The sequence below is a fragment of the Primulina tabacum genome, chromosome 18, assembly GCF_025594145.1.
Source record: "Primulina tabacum isolate GXHZ01 chromosome 18, ASM2559414v2, whole genome shotgun sequence".
Classification (NCBI taxonomy): domain Eukaryota; kingdom Viridiplantae; phylum Streptophyta; class Magnoliopsida; order Lamiales; family Gesneriaceae; genus Primulina; species Primulina tabacum.
In genome coordinates this window covers 25287218-25302708 of record NC_134567.1, presented here as the reverse complement: position 1 = coordinate 25302708, position 15491 = coordinate 25287218, and the positions used below count along the sequence as shown (strand labels likewise).

The 15491-nt window shown below is 35.2% G+C and overlaps 3 protein-coding genes across 3 annotated transcripts; 1 reads left to right on the top strand and 2 right to left on the bottom strand.

Annotated features, from left to right (window-relative positions):
* The first annotated feature begins 118 nt into the window (after window positions 1-118).
* On the top strand, window positions 119-1485 carry LOC142533373 (uncharacterized). Its single transcript, XM_075640116.1, has 3 exons — window positions 119-878; window positions 953-1071; window positions 1153-1485. Exons 1-3 carry the CDS (start codon window positions 773-775, stop codon window positions 1483-1485), a joined length of 558 nt encoding a protein of 185 aa, XP_075496231.1. The 5' UTR covers window positions 119-772.
* A 1630-nt stretch (window positions 1486-3115) lies between these two features.
* Window positions 3116-6955, bottom strand: LOC142533945 (mitotic checkpoint protein BUB3.3). The gene is made up of 9 exons (XM_075640879.1): window positions 6754-6955; window positions 6525-6658; window positions 5875-5957; window positions 5296-5547; window positions 4995-5067; window positions 4298-4378; window positions 4131-4212; window positions 3912-4012; window positions 3116-3469 (listed from the first exon to the last, which is right to left on the bottom strand). The coding sequence occupies exons 1-9, from the start codon at window positions 6856-6858 to the stop codon at window positions 3412-3414; spliced, it is 969 nt and encodes a 322-aa protein (XP_075496994.1). The 5' UTR covers window positions 6859-6955; the 3' UTR covers window positions 3116-3411.
* A 521-nt stretch (window positions 6956-7476) lies between these two features.
* On the bottom strand, window positions 7477-9771 carry LOC142533684 (cell division topological specificity factor homolog, chloroplastic-like). Its single transcript, XM_075640532.1, has 2 exons — window positions 9601-9771; window positions 7477-8300 (listed from the first exon to the last, which is right to left on the bottom strand). Exons 1-2 carry the CDS (start codon window positions 9691-9693, stop codon window positions 7689-7691), a joined length of 705 nt encoding a protein of 234 aa, XP_075496647.1. The 5' UTR covers window positions 9694-9771; the 3' UTR covers window positions 7477-7688.
* Between the last annotated feature and the right edge of the window lie 5720 nt (window positions 9772-15491).

Genomic DNA, 15491 nt, shown 5'->3' with positions numbered 1-15491 from the left:
AAAAGTTGAACATGTTTGAGTTCGACTCGAATTCGATAACTTCAAATATGAATCAAATAACTATCGAGCTGGCTCGATTTGTTTATAGCCCTAAATTAGACGCTTTATCATTTATTGCTTCGGGACGATGTGATCTTTTTTTTGTCATTTGAATGACATCTAAAAGTACATGTACAGATGCTCAAGAAACAAGTGAAATGTATCTCAAAACAGACCAAGAAGGAGTGCAAGGCACAACAATTAAATGTGCTTTCATCCAAATAATTGGTTAAATTTTGATTCCATCACATTTTGCGTGGACTAAAGAGACAAAAAGACTAGCGGCAAAACTGAGGAAGACAAACTTAAAACCAATGAACCACAAGTCTCAGACACAATCTTAAAAAACCGTCAACGCCAAATCTTTTGCAAATCTTCTAGTGTTCACATAAACGACGAAACCAATATTTTCTGGTGCAAGAAATCAGCTGAAAATCGAAGAAGAATCCTCACTTTCATGCCCCTCCTCACACACTGCAATCTTGTCAACCCACAATGGTAACCTCTGCGTAGTATTATCCGATACAAAGCGCATAATCTATTCCAGCCGCCGCCCAGTGTTCTAAAAATCCCCGCCTAGGCGGGGGGCGGTCCAAAACTGCCCCGATTTTAGGCTAATCGAAACTTCTAGGCGCCACCATATTAATTGGCCGCCTCCTGGCGCGAAAGCCGCCTAGGCGATTTTACAATTAAAAATCCGCCTAGGCGGTTTACACTTAAAAAAAAACAAATTATGATATTCCTAATTATAGTATATATGCGTATCAACAGAGATAGTGGATTTGGAAGAGCATTGGCTATGGCGGGATGCACAAAAAATGATGAGAAATATGATCCGGGTAAGAACAATTTTTTTTAAAAAAATTATTGTTTTTTTGTTTGAAAATTTTTATTGTTTCATTTGTTTATTTAGTTGGATGGTGGCATCTTTATGGAAATGGTGTACCTAAATTGCAAAAAATGGCAAAAAGAATTCTTTCTTTGACTACAAGTTCTTCCGGTTGTGAGAGAAATTGCAGTACTTTTGAGGGAGTAAGTACTTAATTGATTATTCTATACTTATTATTATATATTTTTATATATGTATTCAATATTAATATTTTTTTAATGTAGATCCATACTAAGAAAAGAAATAGACTAGATACCGGAAGGTTGAACAATTTAGTTTATGTTCAATTCAATGCCAAGATCATCAACAAGAAGAGAAGGCAAGAAGAAAAAGGAGTGGATGTTCTACTTGCTAGTGAAGCAACTATGGCACAAGGATGGATTGTTGATGGTGGAGATGAAGATGTTGAGACAAATGTTGAAGATGTAAGGGAACTTCACAAAGAAGAATTTGTATCGGATGAAGAGGAGGAAAAAGCCATGGATTTTGAGTTTGAATCCGATACAGAAGAAGTATTGGAAAAATATGGAGATGAACTAGAAGATTTAGATGTTTAGGTTTAATATCAATATATTATGTTGGAAAAAATGTTGAAAAAATTTAATTTTCATTGTACAACGGTTGTAATAAAGTAGTAAACTGATGTGGATGATTCATATATAAAAATCTATTAATATATATTTATTATTACAATTTTAAATTTTATAATAATAATATATATTTCATATACAAACATAATACTCATGAACCACTTAATGAAGTTAAGCTTTAAAAAAAACCGCCTAGACAACCGCCTAGGCAACCGCCTAGGTCCCGCCTAGTCGCCTAGGCGCTAGGCGGTAGGTAACCGCCCGCTTACCGCCTACCGCTTTTTAGAGCACTGCCGCCGCCACTTCTTAGCCCTCTCACTTCTCTTTGTTCTCCTGTTAACCTTCTCCATCATGTGTACATGCCTTCCTCACAGCCCATGTCAATTATTTTCAGCTATCGGTTTTTGTCCTCCCGTATCACGCTTGTGCCCGAATGCGATAGTCCCCGTTTTGACAAATCTAATATTAGTTTCACAGTTATACACTCCCTTGTTGTAGTGCTGTTCTCCCTTTTCGCCACGGCATCCATCACCCATAGCACCTGGAATGGATTATTCAGTAGGCCCCTGAAGTTTACTTCCTCGCTTAAATCCATCATGGCTTCGTTTCCCCTCTTACTGAGACATATATTATGTCACGGCTGATTCTGGGATTAATTTTCTTTGTTGTTGAAACCTATTATCGGCTATCGCAAAGTGTGTGTTATGGGTCTTTTTTTTCTTGTACATGGTTGAGCTTGTGGGACAAATGATCTACCTTCAACTTGAGTGGTATTTGGCCTATGTGCTCATTGTAGTCGAATCAATGTAATTCTTCTCGGCGGTTAGGGTTAGTTCTGATCTAGTTAAGGGGATGAGATGCGTTGCCTTCCCGATTATCGCTTGGTCTGCATTGTTGCTTGGCAATATATCCGCTTTGTTTCCAAGTTCAGCGCCTGGTCCAATTGATAGTGGATCGGTTAGTTGGATGTTCGTTCTTCAAACTGTTGTTCTCACAGGACTTGCAACTGTCTTGATACTTTACAGTCTTGCTGCAAATGCTGTGTTGTGCATTACATTGCAAGGCGTTACACAGGGAGTTGGAGTCGGAGATCGTGTACAAGCTTGGTTGGTTGGATGTTCGATTGCCATTTGATGGCGATGACAAGGTTCCTAAAGTTGTCGATGTTGCCTAGTGCTCTGATTAGGCAGTTCAGAGATGTTGCCCAGTGGATAATCCATATGCTTACCAATAAATACATACAGTTCAGCGATTAGGCAGTTCAGATAAATTAACATTGTATTGCATTATACTCGTACTCATTGTTGCATTTACATGGTGTGTGGAATCAATGAATTGTTCCTCCAAATCATCTTCCCTGAAATTATTTCCCCTGCTTCTCCTTGCAACATGCTTTCTTTCTCAAACAAATTCTAGATTTCTGCAAGTCAAACACTAAACACTTCCACCATTTTAATCATCAAGGACGATTGCACCATTACATGCATGCACACGCATCTCAGTTTAAGCAATCATCAGTACAAAAGTACTCACTGGACAACGAAAAATCATTATGCTGGGAAATTAAGAAAAAAGGAGTAGCACTGGCACGCCATCATGATAATCAATGTAATTCCGCAAAATACTATCAGTACAAAGCATTTAATCACTTTGTGATTCATGAGAATCATTACATATAAATAGACTTAAATCATCGTTCCTACACGATGAGATCATGAGAACTCCTAAATTCTACTTTTCACTCAAACATTCTCATGTCATTTCAAAAAGGGAGATCAAGAAAACGGGTTAAGGTTGTCGCGAGAAAGAGAGAATGCACTTGGACTCGAAAACTAGAGTTTGAATCAATGAGAACACAAGGGATGCTACTAATACACATTGTCTTGTCTGCTGTCATCTCTTTGAGTGGGTACCATCCGTTTGATGTACAAATATTTGAGGTGGCTCCTCTCTGTAATGACGAAACAAGGTTTCATGAAAATATGTTGTTTGATTGTCGGGCAACGTATGAAAACCAAGAATTTTAATCCTCATATGAAGAACTTCAAAACTACCCCTCAAATTATAAAGATAATTCAGTAAGAGATTTTCAGTAAATTCATGTCAATCACAAATCAATTCTCATTATCGTCTATATTACCATATTAAGCAATGGTATGCTAGATACTGATGCGATAGAGACGATGAGATTTCAAGGGTGCATTTGTAAAAGGTCACCCAATGTAACGCTAAATCATGATTAACAATACGAAAGTTGCGAATAATCAGGAATCCAAATGTATAAGGAATATAGTTTTAATAATGTAATCTGATAAAAGATGACAGCATTCTTTAAATGTTCCAGGAACCTAGCATAGCCATACAAACAATTTACAAAAATAACTCCTGCTAACCTTTCATTAGCCTCATGGTAAGTAAAACTTGATGCAATGGCTAAAATTTGTCCATCACGGTTGTATGCCAGAGAAGCAACACTGTTGGGATATCTGGGCAACTGAAATCCAGGTACTCATTATGAGAACATAATTAAAATCTGCTGAATTAAAGAACAATAAAAAACTATTATGATGCTGAAATAAAAATAATTGATGAATGATACGGATGAAATTTACCTCCATTAGCAGTTTCTTGCTCAAAACATCCCATACTATAGCATGACCGTCACTGTCACCAGTTATGAATGCACCATATATGCTGAAACAGGAAAAGGTTGTTCTTCTGAGAATCGAGATTCCGAAGGTTTGTGACACAGAAAACTGTAAATGAAAGAGAAACATACGCTGGATTAAATGCGATATCATTTATCGATGCATGATGACGTGATCCCTTTTTGTCCTTTGGATGACATCGGAAAGTATATCTGCAGATGCTCAAATAGAATTGAAAATTTGAAATGAATATTAAAAAACACCAAGCAGGACAGTGAATGGTCAAAAAGCGCTAGGCACGACAACTACATGTACTTTCGTTGATTCCGGGAAAAGTAGTTAGGAGATAAAAACTTTCTAGTTTTGGAGAAGAAGGTGAGTTCAAAATTTTTTAAAATAAGATATATATTAGGCAAACGGGATATAGTTAGCACATTGGCTCAGCCGCTCAGGTGGCATCAACTTGCTGGAGACGCTAGAATAATCTTATCATTCCATCTCTTTCTCAAGAAGACGTATTGAGAAGATTGAAATACCACCATAAATGGTCTATATTGTATTTATAGTCCAAGACTCCAAATGATGCTAGCTTAGGCTAAACAGTTGAGAACTCAAGAATAATTTCACTGTATATCACTATATCCTTGGAACTTACGAAGAAAGAAACAAATGTAACAAACATTGAAAGATCTAGCAATAAGAAGCATACGTAAAACTTTTGCAATCTAGAATTCTGATGGGAGTGGTTGTGACTTTCACCAGTTTAACTATATGATATCCAATAAACACAGTAAATAGATCATTAGTACACCGTAAACTTATGCTGACCCCTCATTCTTTGAGTTGGATTTACACAGATATTCCAAATCAACTCGTCCATCAATTGACCCAACAGCAAATCCTGCAGGAATAATCATGAAAATATAGGTTGATTTAGAGGCTTGGTTACAAGAACATCGAGAATGGATTTAATAATGAATTTAAATATTAGGAATATGGAAGAGTTTACCTCCTAAAAAGTGAAAGCAAAATGTTAAAATCTTAAGCGTGTTGACTTTTGAGTTCTTGGAGAGCTAAAGGTAATTGCATGCATTTCAAACAAGGGATCAACACAACTAATATTCAATACCTTCCAGATCTGCATTTGAGCGGACACATTTTACATTAATGTCCCAGGATAACTCCTTCGCTTGGAGTGATCGATCAAAGCAGCGCAAGTCATACTTATGAACTGACGATTTGAGAGCAACGACAAGATGAAAGCCACAGAGTGATATAGACTCGACTTCCGCATATAGATTTCTCAGGAGGCCAACAGAACATGAAGAGCGTACATCCCAAAACTTAACTTTTTTATCTAAACCACCGGTAATAATCTGACCTACACACACATCCAAATGAGTTTATGACGATACTTTCAGGATTGAATAAAGATAAGTACTTTGGAATTTTGGTTGGCTTCACAGTAAGTATAATGTAAGGCATTTGAAAAATAAATTTGCCTTTTCCTTATATTCAATTGCCACCCCTAGCTTGCGAGAATTAAAACATTTCCATAAACCATTACAGAAAATTCATTACCACTCGTCATAGTAAATGACACTTCACATACTTCTCGCTTCAAAAATAAGTTTATCGATCAAAGAACTGCCACAAAGTAATTGCAAAGTGCAGAAGATATACAAAAATTCATGTTACAATCTCTTACATATTTCCTCAGAATATTCAACACAAGTTGCTACATCATCATGATGTCCTAATCTCCGGCTGGTTCCTGAATGCATGTCATACCTAAGAAAATTTTAAATCAAAAGTTTCACGATACAAAGGATACTCAACTTAAGATGCAGAAAAATTATCCTGAATAAATAAGCACGAGAGATTGCTGTGCAGGAAACAGAATGTAATGAAATGATTGAGGATCTAGCTGCTGCTTTACCAAGTTACAATCTTTTAAGTAGTATCCTTAAATGGCATTAAAGTTGACATGTAAAATCCTTATCAAAAGCATGGAACAGGGAGGAGACAAACTACCACTTTATTTGACAGAATCCAAAAAGGTCGACAAAGGGCAGGCAGCCACCAGTAAGGCAAAAAATAAATTTAACATAGCAGGTATTCAGAAAATATTCTAATAATTCCCACCTTGTTTTAGTGTTACAATCATGCAGTCTTGTTTAATGTCGTGTGAAACAATGGTCCAAGAAATAAAACACTACAACCAAACAACAACTTTATCTAATGGTAGTAAAAAATTAGTATTTTCTCTGACAACAAAAATCACGGCTTTGTGCATGACTAGCATTGGTGTAAATACAATGCCACGAAGGTAACTATAATTTATCGAAATGCACAAACCTGAGAACAGAACCATCAGAATTAGCGGACACAGCCATCACCTCACTCTCAAAACAACAATCAAGAAGAGCTTCCCCATCCGTCTGAGCTTCTAATCTGAGCTCACGTTTATCCACATCGTAAAGACGAAGATTCTGTTCAAATACATGATGCATTCCACTCTTAAACAAATACGGAATATTTCGGAACCCACATTAACATAGAAATAACTATTGGCAAAATTACTAACAGAATCCCACGAAGAAACAAGGAGATTGTTCGAGAATGGCGAAAATCGAATCCTGGAAATGGCGTCTTGGATCTGGTTCTTGGGATTCAAACAACACCCGTTCATGCCGCGGAAATGTAAGATAAGCTATTGAACAGGACAGACGAACCGTATCAAAAATTTGAGCTTGAATTTGGGGGAAATTTCGAGTGTTGTGAAGAACTAAACTGGAATTTATTCCCAAAAAAAAAAAAGAACAAAAAAATTGCATGCGAAGCAAAGTTCCCGCTTAAATGGAAACCTGGATCGTTCATTGCTAAATCTGAACTCCAATTGTATAGATTTTCTCAATTATCCAACAGATGGCCCAATTTTAACATGGGCCTTATTTGTTTTTTAAATTATTATTATTTATATAATTATTAAAATTACACATCACAATATACACGTATAATAAATATAATGGTGAAATTAACTTATTTTTATCACAAAATATATAAAACCAAGTCGTGCATGTATAATAAGCTTTAATATTTTTAACATAATATATTTTGTTATTTCGTTACATATATATATAATTTTGATATGTTGCCCAATTAACGTGCACATTTGAACACCGATAACGTGACACTCATCTATTAGATTGTGATGAAGCATAATAGAAAAACCGATCATCCAAAAATTTAATCTGACAGTGATGTTGAAATCATTAAAACAATAAATGGTTGATTAAAACTCAGGCACTAGGGGAATAATTCTCAAAAGTAGCACTTTCATTTGGATCATGAAACATGTATTTTTCAACTACATATACAGAATATACCATCTTTCCCAAACAAAAGAGAGAAGATTCAATAGCAAGAAGAAAAACCCTAGAAAACAGACAACTATTCATATTACTCTTCATTAAAGTGTCACCTCCAAGGCTGGCTAAGGTATCACATGTTTTCACCCACTCAATCTTTGAACTTGTCACCAGGCACATAAAAATCGAACGTCACATCAACAGAACCAGAACTTGAACCAGTGTCTCTGTATTCAATGTTTGTTATCGAACCTGTTTCGTCATCGATTTGATATTCTGATCTCACCCTCCGAACAGGCACGGTGACAGAATAAATGGTGCCAACATCAGCATCTGTCGAGACGCTAAGTTGAACACTGTCCTGAGATTCAATCTCAACAAAATCTGATAGCACGGTTACGATGCTGCTCACAATCTTCTGTTTAGCCTCATCACTCACTGCGCATCTGTCGGAAAAAAGAATCATCTTCAAGCGTTGCTTGGCAATTCTTGCGTTGGAATTCTTTCTTGATCGAGGTGATGGAAAAATTATCTTCCAGGCCAAGTTTAATCGCTCGAAAAAGTTCATCTTAATGGCATTGAGGAGGAAGCTCTCCATCTCTGGGTTGATGGGGTTTTGGGAGAGTTTGTGATCTCCAAAAAGTCCAAGTCGTCGTTTAGAGTTGCAACAAATGGTAGTATGGCCATCAAGTGCTGATGAACGAGAAATGCCAGGTGTCCCACTAATGAAAGGTGCCCCACTAATGAAAGCATTGAGATCCACCTGTCATGCAGTATGGTTAAGAAATATGGGATCAATATTATTCGGTACAGTGTATTCACTTTGCTAATTTGAATTCATAATGTCATGTCAAAACAGCACAATTCCAAGTCAAAACGGCTAAATGCATCTTTGAAGCAAGGTTTAGAAAACAATTCACAAGATAGAGAGTCGCAGAAGGAAGTTATCATGAGGCTCCAGTTAATTTAGCTAAGAACTCGTGCCTTTCATTGCTGATAAACATGAGGTCCTGACCTCAGAACATTAGAACTGTCTGTTTTAACCAGTATGAATGGACAGAAATCTTTGACGATTATAGATATATTTATATTCAACATAGGGTACAGGCACAAAAACACAAACAGAAGATGCAACAGAGTATGAAAGCCTTTTTTTTCTGGAAAGGTCAGTTGGGTGAGTCGGCCAAGGAGTGGCTTTAGGAAAGGAGTTTCATTCAGCAGGAACCATTCATTGTATCTATTTTAGTTGCCTGAACTGACATTATGTAAGACTCCCATAACTTGTTAAAGTAGATTATCCCCCACACAACATTTCAAAAACAGCAGAATTCAGGACCAACAAAGTAACCACAGAGAATAAATTATATTCACGCAGACATACGAAAGCAAGATGAACCAGGATACAGCCAACTAGGCACGGACACATAAATCTCGAAAGAAAAATGCAATATATCAACAACAGATAAGCTGATTTCATCAGGTCAATCTCAAAGACGCCTCATCAATAACTATCAAGTATCAACAGATAATCTATTCCAGTAGAGTTGAAATCGCTGTAAAATGTAAGATTCCAGCACATGCACTTATGAGAATCATGGGAAAAGGAGAGAGAAACATATACGATAAAATTTCAGGGAACACAAACAACTACAGCTGAGAAAAGCTATCAATCCTCCACGGGTGCACATGTCAAATCACCAATCTTATCACAGCAATCGTAAAGTCGATTAAAATAAGTTTATATAAATAAAACTAAAAATTAACATTACTTTCATGGCGGACTAAGCTGGGCGGTCTCCCTCAAATAAAAATTTTCCAATTCTATGCAGATTATTTCTTAAACTACAAGTCTTGCTCCAAAATACATATTAAATTAGCTTCATTCTACATTGTCAATGCGCCCCTGATTACAATGTTTCTTAAAAATGGTACTATAAAGCAACAAAATAAACCCTAAAATTACAGCGAAAATATCCCTCTAATCTCTACCCAAAAAGCATCGAAAATTTTATTCGATTAAAGATCACAAATTGCACGAAAAATAGTGAAGTGATGAAACAAACCTTGTTAGGGGGAAATTGTGTTGAGGTTCGAAGGGGGTTAAATTTGTAGGGATTCAGAGCTGCGGAAACCCTAAAATCTCCTGAAATCGCCATTGGCAAGTCAATTTTTTACTTCAATTTCTCCCCATTGTAAGGAAGTTGCTCGAAATCGGTCACCGATAAATTATATACAAAAGATAAATTATGTAGTTAATTACACATTGCAGGACCTATAACGTTTGAACCCCACAGTTCGATCGCTCTATCAAACAAAGGCAATTATTGCATCCAACAATTTTCATCCCAATAATTGCACTTCTTACCATCAATGAGAATCGAATCCATGATCTTGTCACTGATACCAATTGTAGGATCGAGTGATTACCGCTTTACCAAAAACTATAGCTAGTGATAATGGTGTAACTCAAATCTTTTAAACCACACACAGCTCAAGCACTCGATCGCTTTATCAAACAGACACAATTATTGTACCAACAGACATTTCGATCGTTTTCCTTATTGAATGCCATAAAAAATTAAGTTTCTAATAAAAAATATATTTTGTAATTCACAAATTGGCACATCTTTATTTATTTATAAAAATATCAAAAAATAATTCTATGGCAAACATTAATAGGAATGAAGAAGAAAATATCATTACTTCAAATAGATCCATGTACTGATATACATTAATATATGCTTTTTCAAAATTTATTTCGAAACAATTACAATTGTTTAGGTCTCTTGTGAGACAGTCTCACGAATATTTATCTGTGAGACGGGTCAACCGTACCGATATTCACAATAAAAAATAATATTCTTAGCATAAAAAGTAACAATTTTTCATAGATGACCCAAATAAGAGGTCCTGTCTCACAAAATACGACTCGTGAGATCGTCTCACATAAGTTTTTGTCATTACAGTTTGTCAAACGACCATTTATATTTATATATATATATATATATATATATATAAATTCGAAATGATCCAATATTATTAAAGAAAATAAAAATTATTTTAGTTTTATGTCTGACCACAACGCCATTAAAATTATTCGAAATATAAATACATAGTTTAACTATGATCCGTCGCCATTAAAATTATTTTAGTTTGATGTCTATTTGATAATTAATAATACTATATACACTTCATTTATGGAATATTCACTTTTGCTAATTTGATAATGCATAATACTATTTACACTTCATTTTATGGTACAGTTTGCTAAACAATATAGTTGAATGTAAATAATATAAATTGAGGTGCAAGGCACATACAACACAGCGCATGTGAACAAAGAAGAAACTACCTTTTGATGGGATGTTTAAGTTAGTGGAACATGTGTATTTGTGATTAATCGATAATATGTTTTATTATATATCAATATTTTTTTGTTCGAGTCTGCACACTAAAGCTCATCTAGTGTAGTTTAGCTTGTTAACGTAGTTTGCGGGATATTGCTTTCAATCTTAGAGTTTATTCAGTGTGCACCAACGGATAGCGGCTGCGGAATCTCCCATTAAAAAAAAGGAAACAGATTTTTCTTTTTAAAATTGGAAATGGAAAAATGATGGATGGTCATTCTATTTCGAAAAAGGGATGCTGTAATGTGAAACTGACCATATAAAAAAGGTCCTATGGCCTCTTGTTTAATAAAATAGATAGAGAGATCATAGATATATAGAATTTATATATTTGAATGACAAAAATATAATGACTAAACAAAATCAATTACTTGAATTAATATCGCCTAATTTGGTGCCATTCATTATGATTAAGAAAATATGTAAAAAGAAAATAATAATAATAAATAAGTGATGCAAACTCTGCTCCGACAATTAAATTTAATAATAAACTAATCTGAAAAGGATAACCACCTATTATAAACTAAATGAGAAAAGAGAGCAAAGAGAAATGTGAGTTTAGATAATGATTCCAAACTATTTCACTCATAATTGAGAAACTCTATTTATAAGTGAGAATCACACTATACAAATCAGTAGATAGATAAGATTGAGATATTTACCTTAATCGAAAAATCTATTTGTTAACCATCTATACTTAAATTTATATCATAACATTCATTTTTAAATTATTATTTTCGTTTGACAATACGGTTGTTTGGGAACTTCATGGACTAAAATGTTGTTTGGTTAAAACCTCGACAGTAAAGTACAGTGGAAAAAAACACAAGCAGAAGAAAAGAACACAACAATTGATATTTCTTATTGGATGTCTCCTGATGACGGAGGCGTCTCGTTAAAATCTTATTAGGAAAAATCCATTGGATAAAAAATCAGTGAAGGAAAAAAGAATATGACATATCTTGTTTCTTGCTAAGTGCCTCATTAAAAACCTTTTTATCAAACTCGCTTGAGAAAAATTATAAATAAGCTAAAAAGAATATAGTACGAACTGCTCTCCTTGTTGCAAGCATCACTTGAAATCTTTTAAGTCTTTGCCCCAAACTTGCATGTTGTTTTCTCAAAATTTTATATTGATAATGCACTTATGAAAAAGATATGTCACATTATATTTCAATTGATTTTTATATATGATACTCAAAGACCAAATGTCTTTTGATTATTTAAAAGATCGGACAACTGATAAACAATTATCAATTGATGTAATATATCTATGCAAAAGTATTTGAGTACTTCGTTGTTTATTACGACTAATCAAGATATATTTCTTCTGAGAAGTATCAAATTCGTAGCTTAAAAGAAAATTTAATATTTTCCAAGTAGAGGTGTAAATAAATCGAGTCGGTTCGTTCAAGTCGGCTCGAAAAATATTTGATTTGTATTCAAGTTTATCAAATTGAGTAGGTATCTTGTGAGACGGTCTCACGAATCTTTATCTATGAGACGGGTCAACCCTACCGATATTCACAATAAAAAGTAATATTCTTAGCATAAAAAGTAATATTTTTTCATGGATGACCCAAATAAGAGATCCGTATCACACAAGTTTTTGCTTTATTTATATGTTGTAATTGTTTCAAGTACTATTCTTGTTGAATTTTCCAATGTGATCTTAACTCTTCGAGGTTGGTTGACAAAGATAGAACGAAAATTAATGTATAAGCTGATTCTGTTGACATGACTGAAGTTTTATTCCAAATTTCAATGTTTGATCTTGGAAAAAGTCATGATCTGTGATCTGGAACATGTGAATTAGTTGCATCTAATCTCCGTATGGATAATTTAATTTTTGAAAGGAATATTGTATTCCGAACACATTTAAGATATTATTTTGATTTTGCACTTCTAGACAAATTTAATATATTTGTTTTCCAAGATATACTGAATCCTATTATTGTGAATGATTTAATTAAGTTGGAAACTTATCTATAAGATATAAGGTATTTACTTTAAATTAGAGTTTGATTTCTATTAAACTCTAGTTTCCTTGTTTATAGGTGGAAAGGATCTATGAAGATCTAGGTTAAAGAAGGGACTATATATATAAGAGGGTCAATTATCAATAAGGGTGACATGCAGAAAAATACGTTGACGCTACAAGGAGCTTTGCTGAAGCATATTCAGTTCGTGAAGATTTGCATACAAAGCAAGGGTGGTCCGTCTATCGAGTGACCGTGTTGCCAATTGGTGTTGCCAACACTCGAAGAATAACACTGACGCAGAGTATTGATCGAATAGTGGATTCATTTGGTTTTTAAGCAATACGCATTTATTTCATGTATCTAGATTTGATTTGTGTTTTTGTATGCATATTTTAATTCCTTGGAGTGTCAAGGAATTTAGCTTTGTTTCTTTCACTAGTACTGTTTGTGGTGTGAACAATTTACATAAGTTTTCTAGTGAAATTTTTGCCATGAGGCATCGCACAAGTCTTTGTATTTGTGCATTATGTAGTAAAATTATATCCGTGATTAAATAATAAATTTATGATGTTGTGTTGTGTGCAGTGTTGACAACACCGAGCACAACACCCAATTCTAATATACTACTTTTTAATATTTATTTCCTGTTACTTTATGCCGAATAATTCTTTCAAGTGGTATCAGAGCCATCACTTGATACACTAAGTGATTGATTCTGGTTTATTGCTATCTTTACAGGAAATACATTGATAGCTTAATGGATCCACTAGCGTCTAACACTGCTTTTAGACCACCAGTCTTAGATGGTTCGAACTATGCTCTCTGGAAAGTCAAGATGAGGATGTACATCAAATCTATCGAAGAAAGGGCATGGCAACGAGTCTTAGATGGTTGGTCTCCATCAAGGATAGTTGATGATGATGGAGATAGTAGAAGTAAACCAGAGAGTTCCTGGTCCAATGATGAAGTTCAAACCTCGAACTTCAACTCAAAGGCGCTCAATGCTATATTCACCTCTGTTGATGTCAACATGTTCAGTCTCATCACCAACTGCATTTCTGCCAAAGAAGCTTGGGATATTCTTCAAAAGCACTGAGAAGGATCTGAAAGTGTTCGCAGAACCAAACTCGGGATGTTAACCTCTAAATTTGAAAGCTTAAGGATGGAGGAAAACGAGACTATTGTGGAATATGATCGGAGATTGCGTGATATTGCAAATGAGGCCTTTAGTCTCGGTGATCCTATGTCAAACGAAAGACTGGTTAGCAAGGTCGTGAGATCCCTTCTTGAGCATTTTAATATCAAAATCTGTGCTATTGACGAATCCAAGGACACCTCTACACTTAATCTAGAAGACCTAATTAGCTCTCTCAGAACATTTGAAATGAATCTGACCTAAAGAAAAGAAATACTGGGAAGGCTGTTGCTTTACAAACCATTGATGATTCTATGAATAGCCTAATTCAAGAGGCAAAGGACTCTGATCTTGGCGAAGAATCAATCTCCTTAATCACAAAAAGGTTTGGCGACTACCTAAAAAGAATGAGAGATAAGAAGAAGATTGTATCAATATCAAGACCACAGTTTGTTCCTTTTGAAAGGAATAAAATAACTGCATCAACTCAAGGGAATTTCAGATCGAGAAATGATTCATCAGCTCGAACAGAAACGAAGAAACTTGATTCAGTCCAATGTAGAGAATGCTCTGGATTTGGTCATTATGCAAATAAGTGCGCAAATCGACTTCACAAAAACAAAAATATGGCAGCTACACTGAGTGATGAGGACACTGATGATGATTTTGAAACGAAGGAAGGAGATGATTGCACCTCTTTATCTGCCATCCATGAACAAACATACAAACTGCAGGTCAATCCCTTTGGTGTTGCCACTGGTGCTGCAACACCAGGGCGCAACACTGTGTCAGAATCACTGTGTCTCAATGCTAACTCTCTGGAAATTTCAGAAGCTGACAAAATTCAGGAATCTGACCAAGAAGAGCTTACTATAGAAATTGTCCAAAGGATGTATGAAGAACTTTATGATGACTGGCTCAAAAGAAATAAGGCAAACTCATTACTGTCAAAAGAAAACACTGAGTTGAAGAGCAACTTGTCTTGTCTAGAAGTTTTGCTGAGTATGAAGGATCTTGAACTATGTAAAGTCAAAGATGATATTGAGAAAGCATCAAAAACTCTTGCCAAATTCAATTCAAGCTCATCAAAACTTGACACAGTGCTGACTATGGGAAAGGACAGCAGAACTGACCTTGGTTATGTTGCAAGTATGTATGAACATGGTGAGTCGTCTAACTCCAGTTCAAGGACCACAGTATTTGTAAAGGGTGTAGGAGACGACGCTGTCACTAAAACAGAAAATCCACCCATGAAAACTGTACAAAGCTCAAAGCTGGTCTCTGAACAGACGCTGAAAACATCCTGTTCAGCTTTCTCACCGTCAAAAAGTCAACTCCTCAGCAAAAATGGCTCAAGACAAGAAGCATGTATCAATCTCAAATCCCAAGCAGAGAAAGCATCATTTCATCTGTCACTACTGTCGTAAGTC

Coding starts and splice junctions, on each gene's coding strand:
- LOC142533373 (XM_075640116.1), top strand. CDS start 773: ATGATATTCCTAATTATAGTATATATGCGTATCAACAGAGATAGTGGA. Junction 879..952: donor TGATGAGAAATATGATCCGG/GTAAGAACAATT, acceptor TTGTTTATTTAG/TTGGATGGTGGCATCTTTAT. Junction 1,072..1,152: donor ATTGCAGTACTTTTGAGGGA/GTAAGTACTTAA, acceptor TTTTTAATGTAG/ATCCATACTAAGAAAAGAAA.
- LOC142533945 (XM_075640879.1), bottom strand. CDS start 6,858: ATGAACGGGTGTTGTTTGAATCCCAAGAACCAGATCCAAGACGCCATT. Junction 4,379..4,994: donor TCCAACTCAAAGAATGAGGG/GTCAGCATAAGT, acceptor GAGCATCTGCAG/ATATACTTTCCGATGTCATC. Junction 4,013..4,130: donor GCAAGAAACTGCTAATGGAG/GTAAATTTCATC, acceptor CCTGGATTTCAG/TTGCCCAGATATCCCAACAG.
- LOC142533684 (XM_075640532.1), bottom strand. CDS start 9,693: ATGGCGATTTCAGGAGATTTTAGGGTTTCCGCAGCTCTGAATCCCTAC. Junction 8,301..9,600: donor CACAATTTCCCCCTAACAAG/GTTTGTTTCATC, acceptor ACTGCATGACAG/GTGGATCTCAATGCTTTCAT.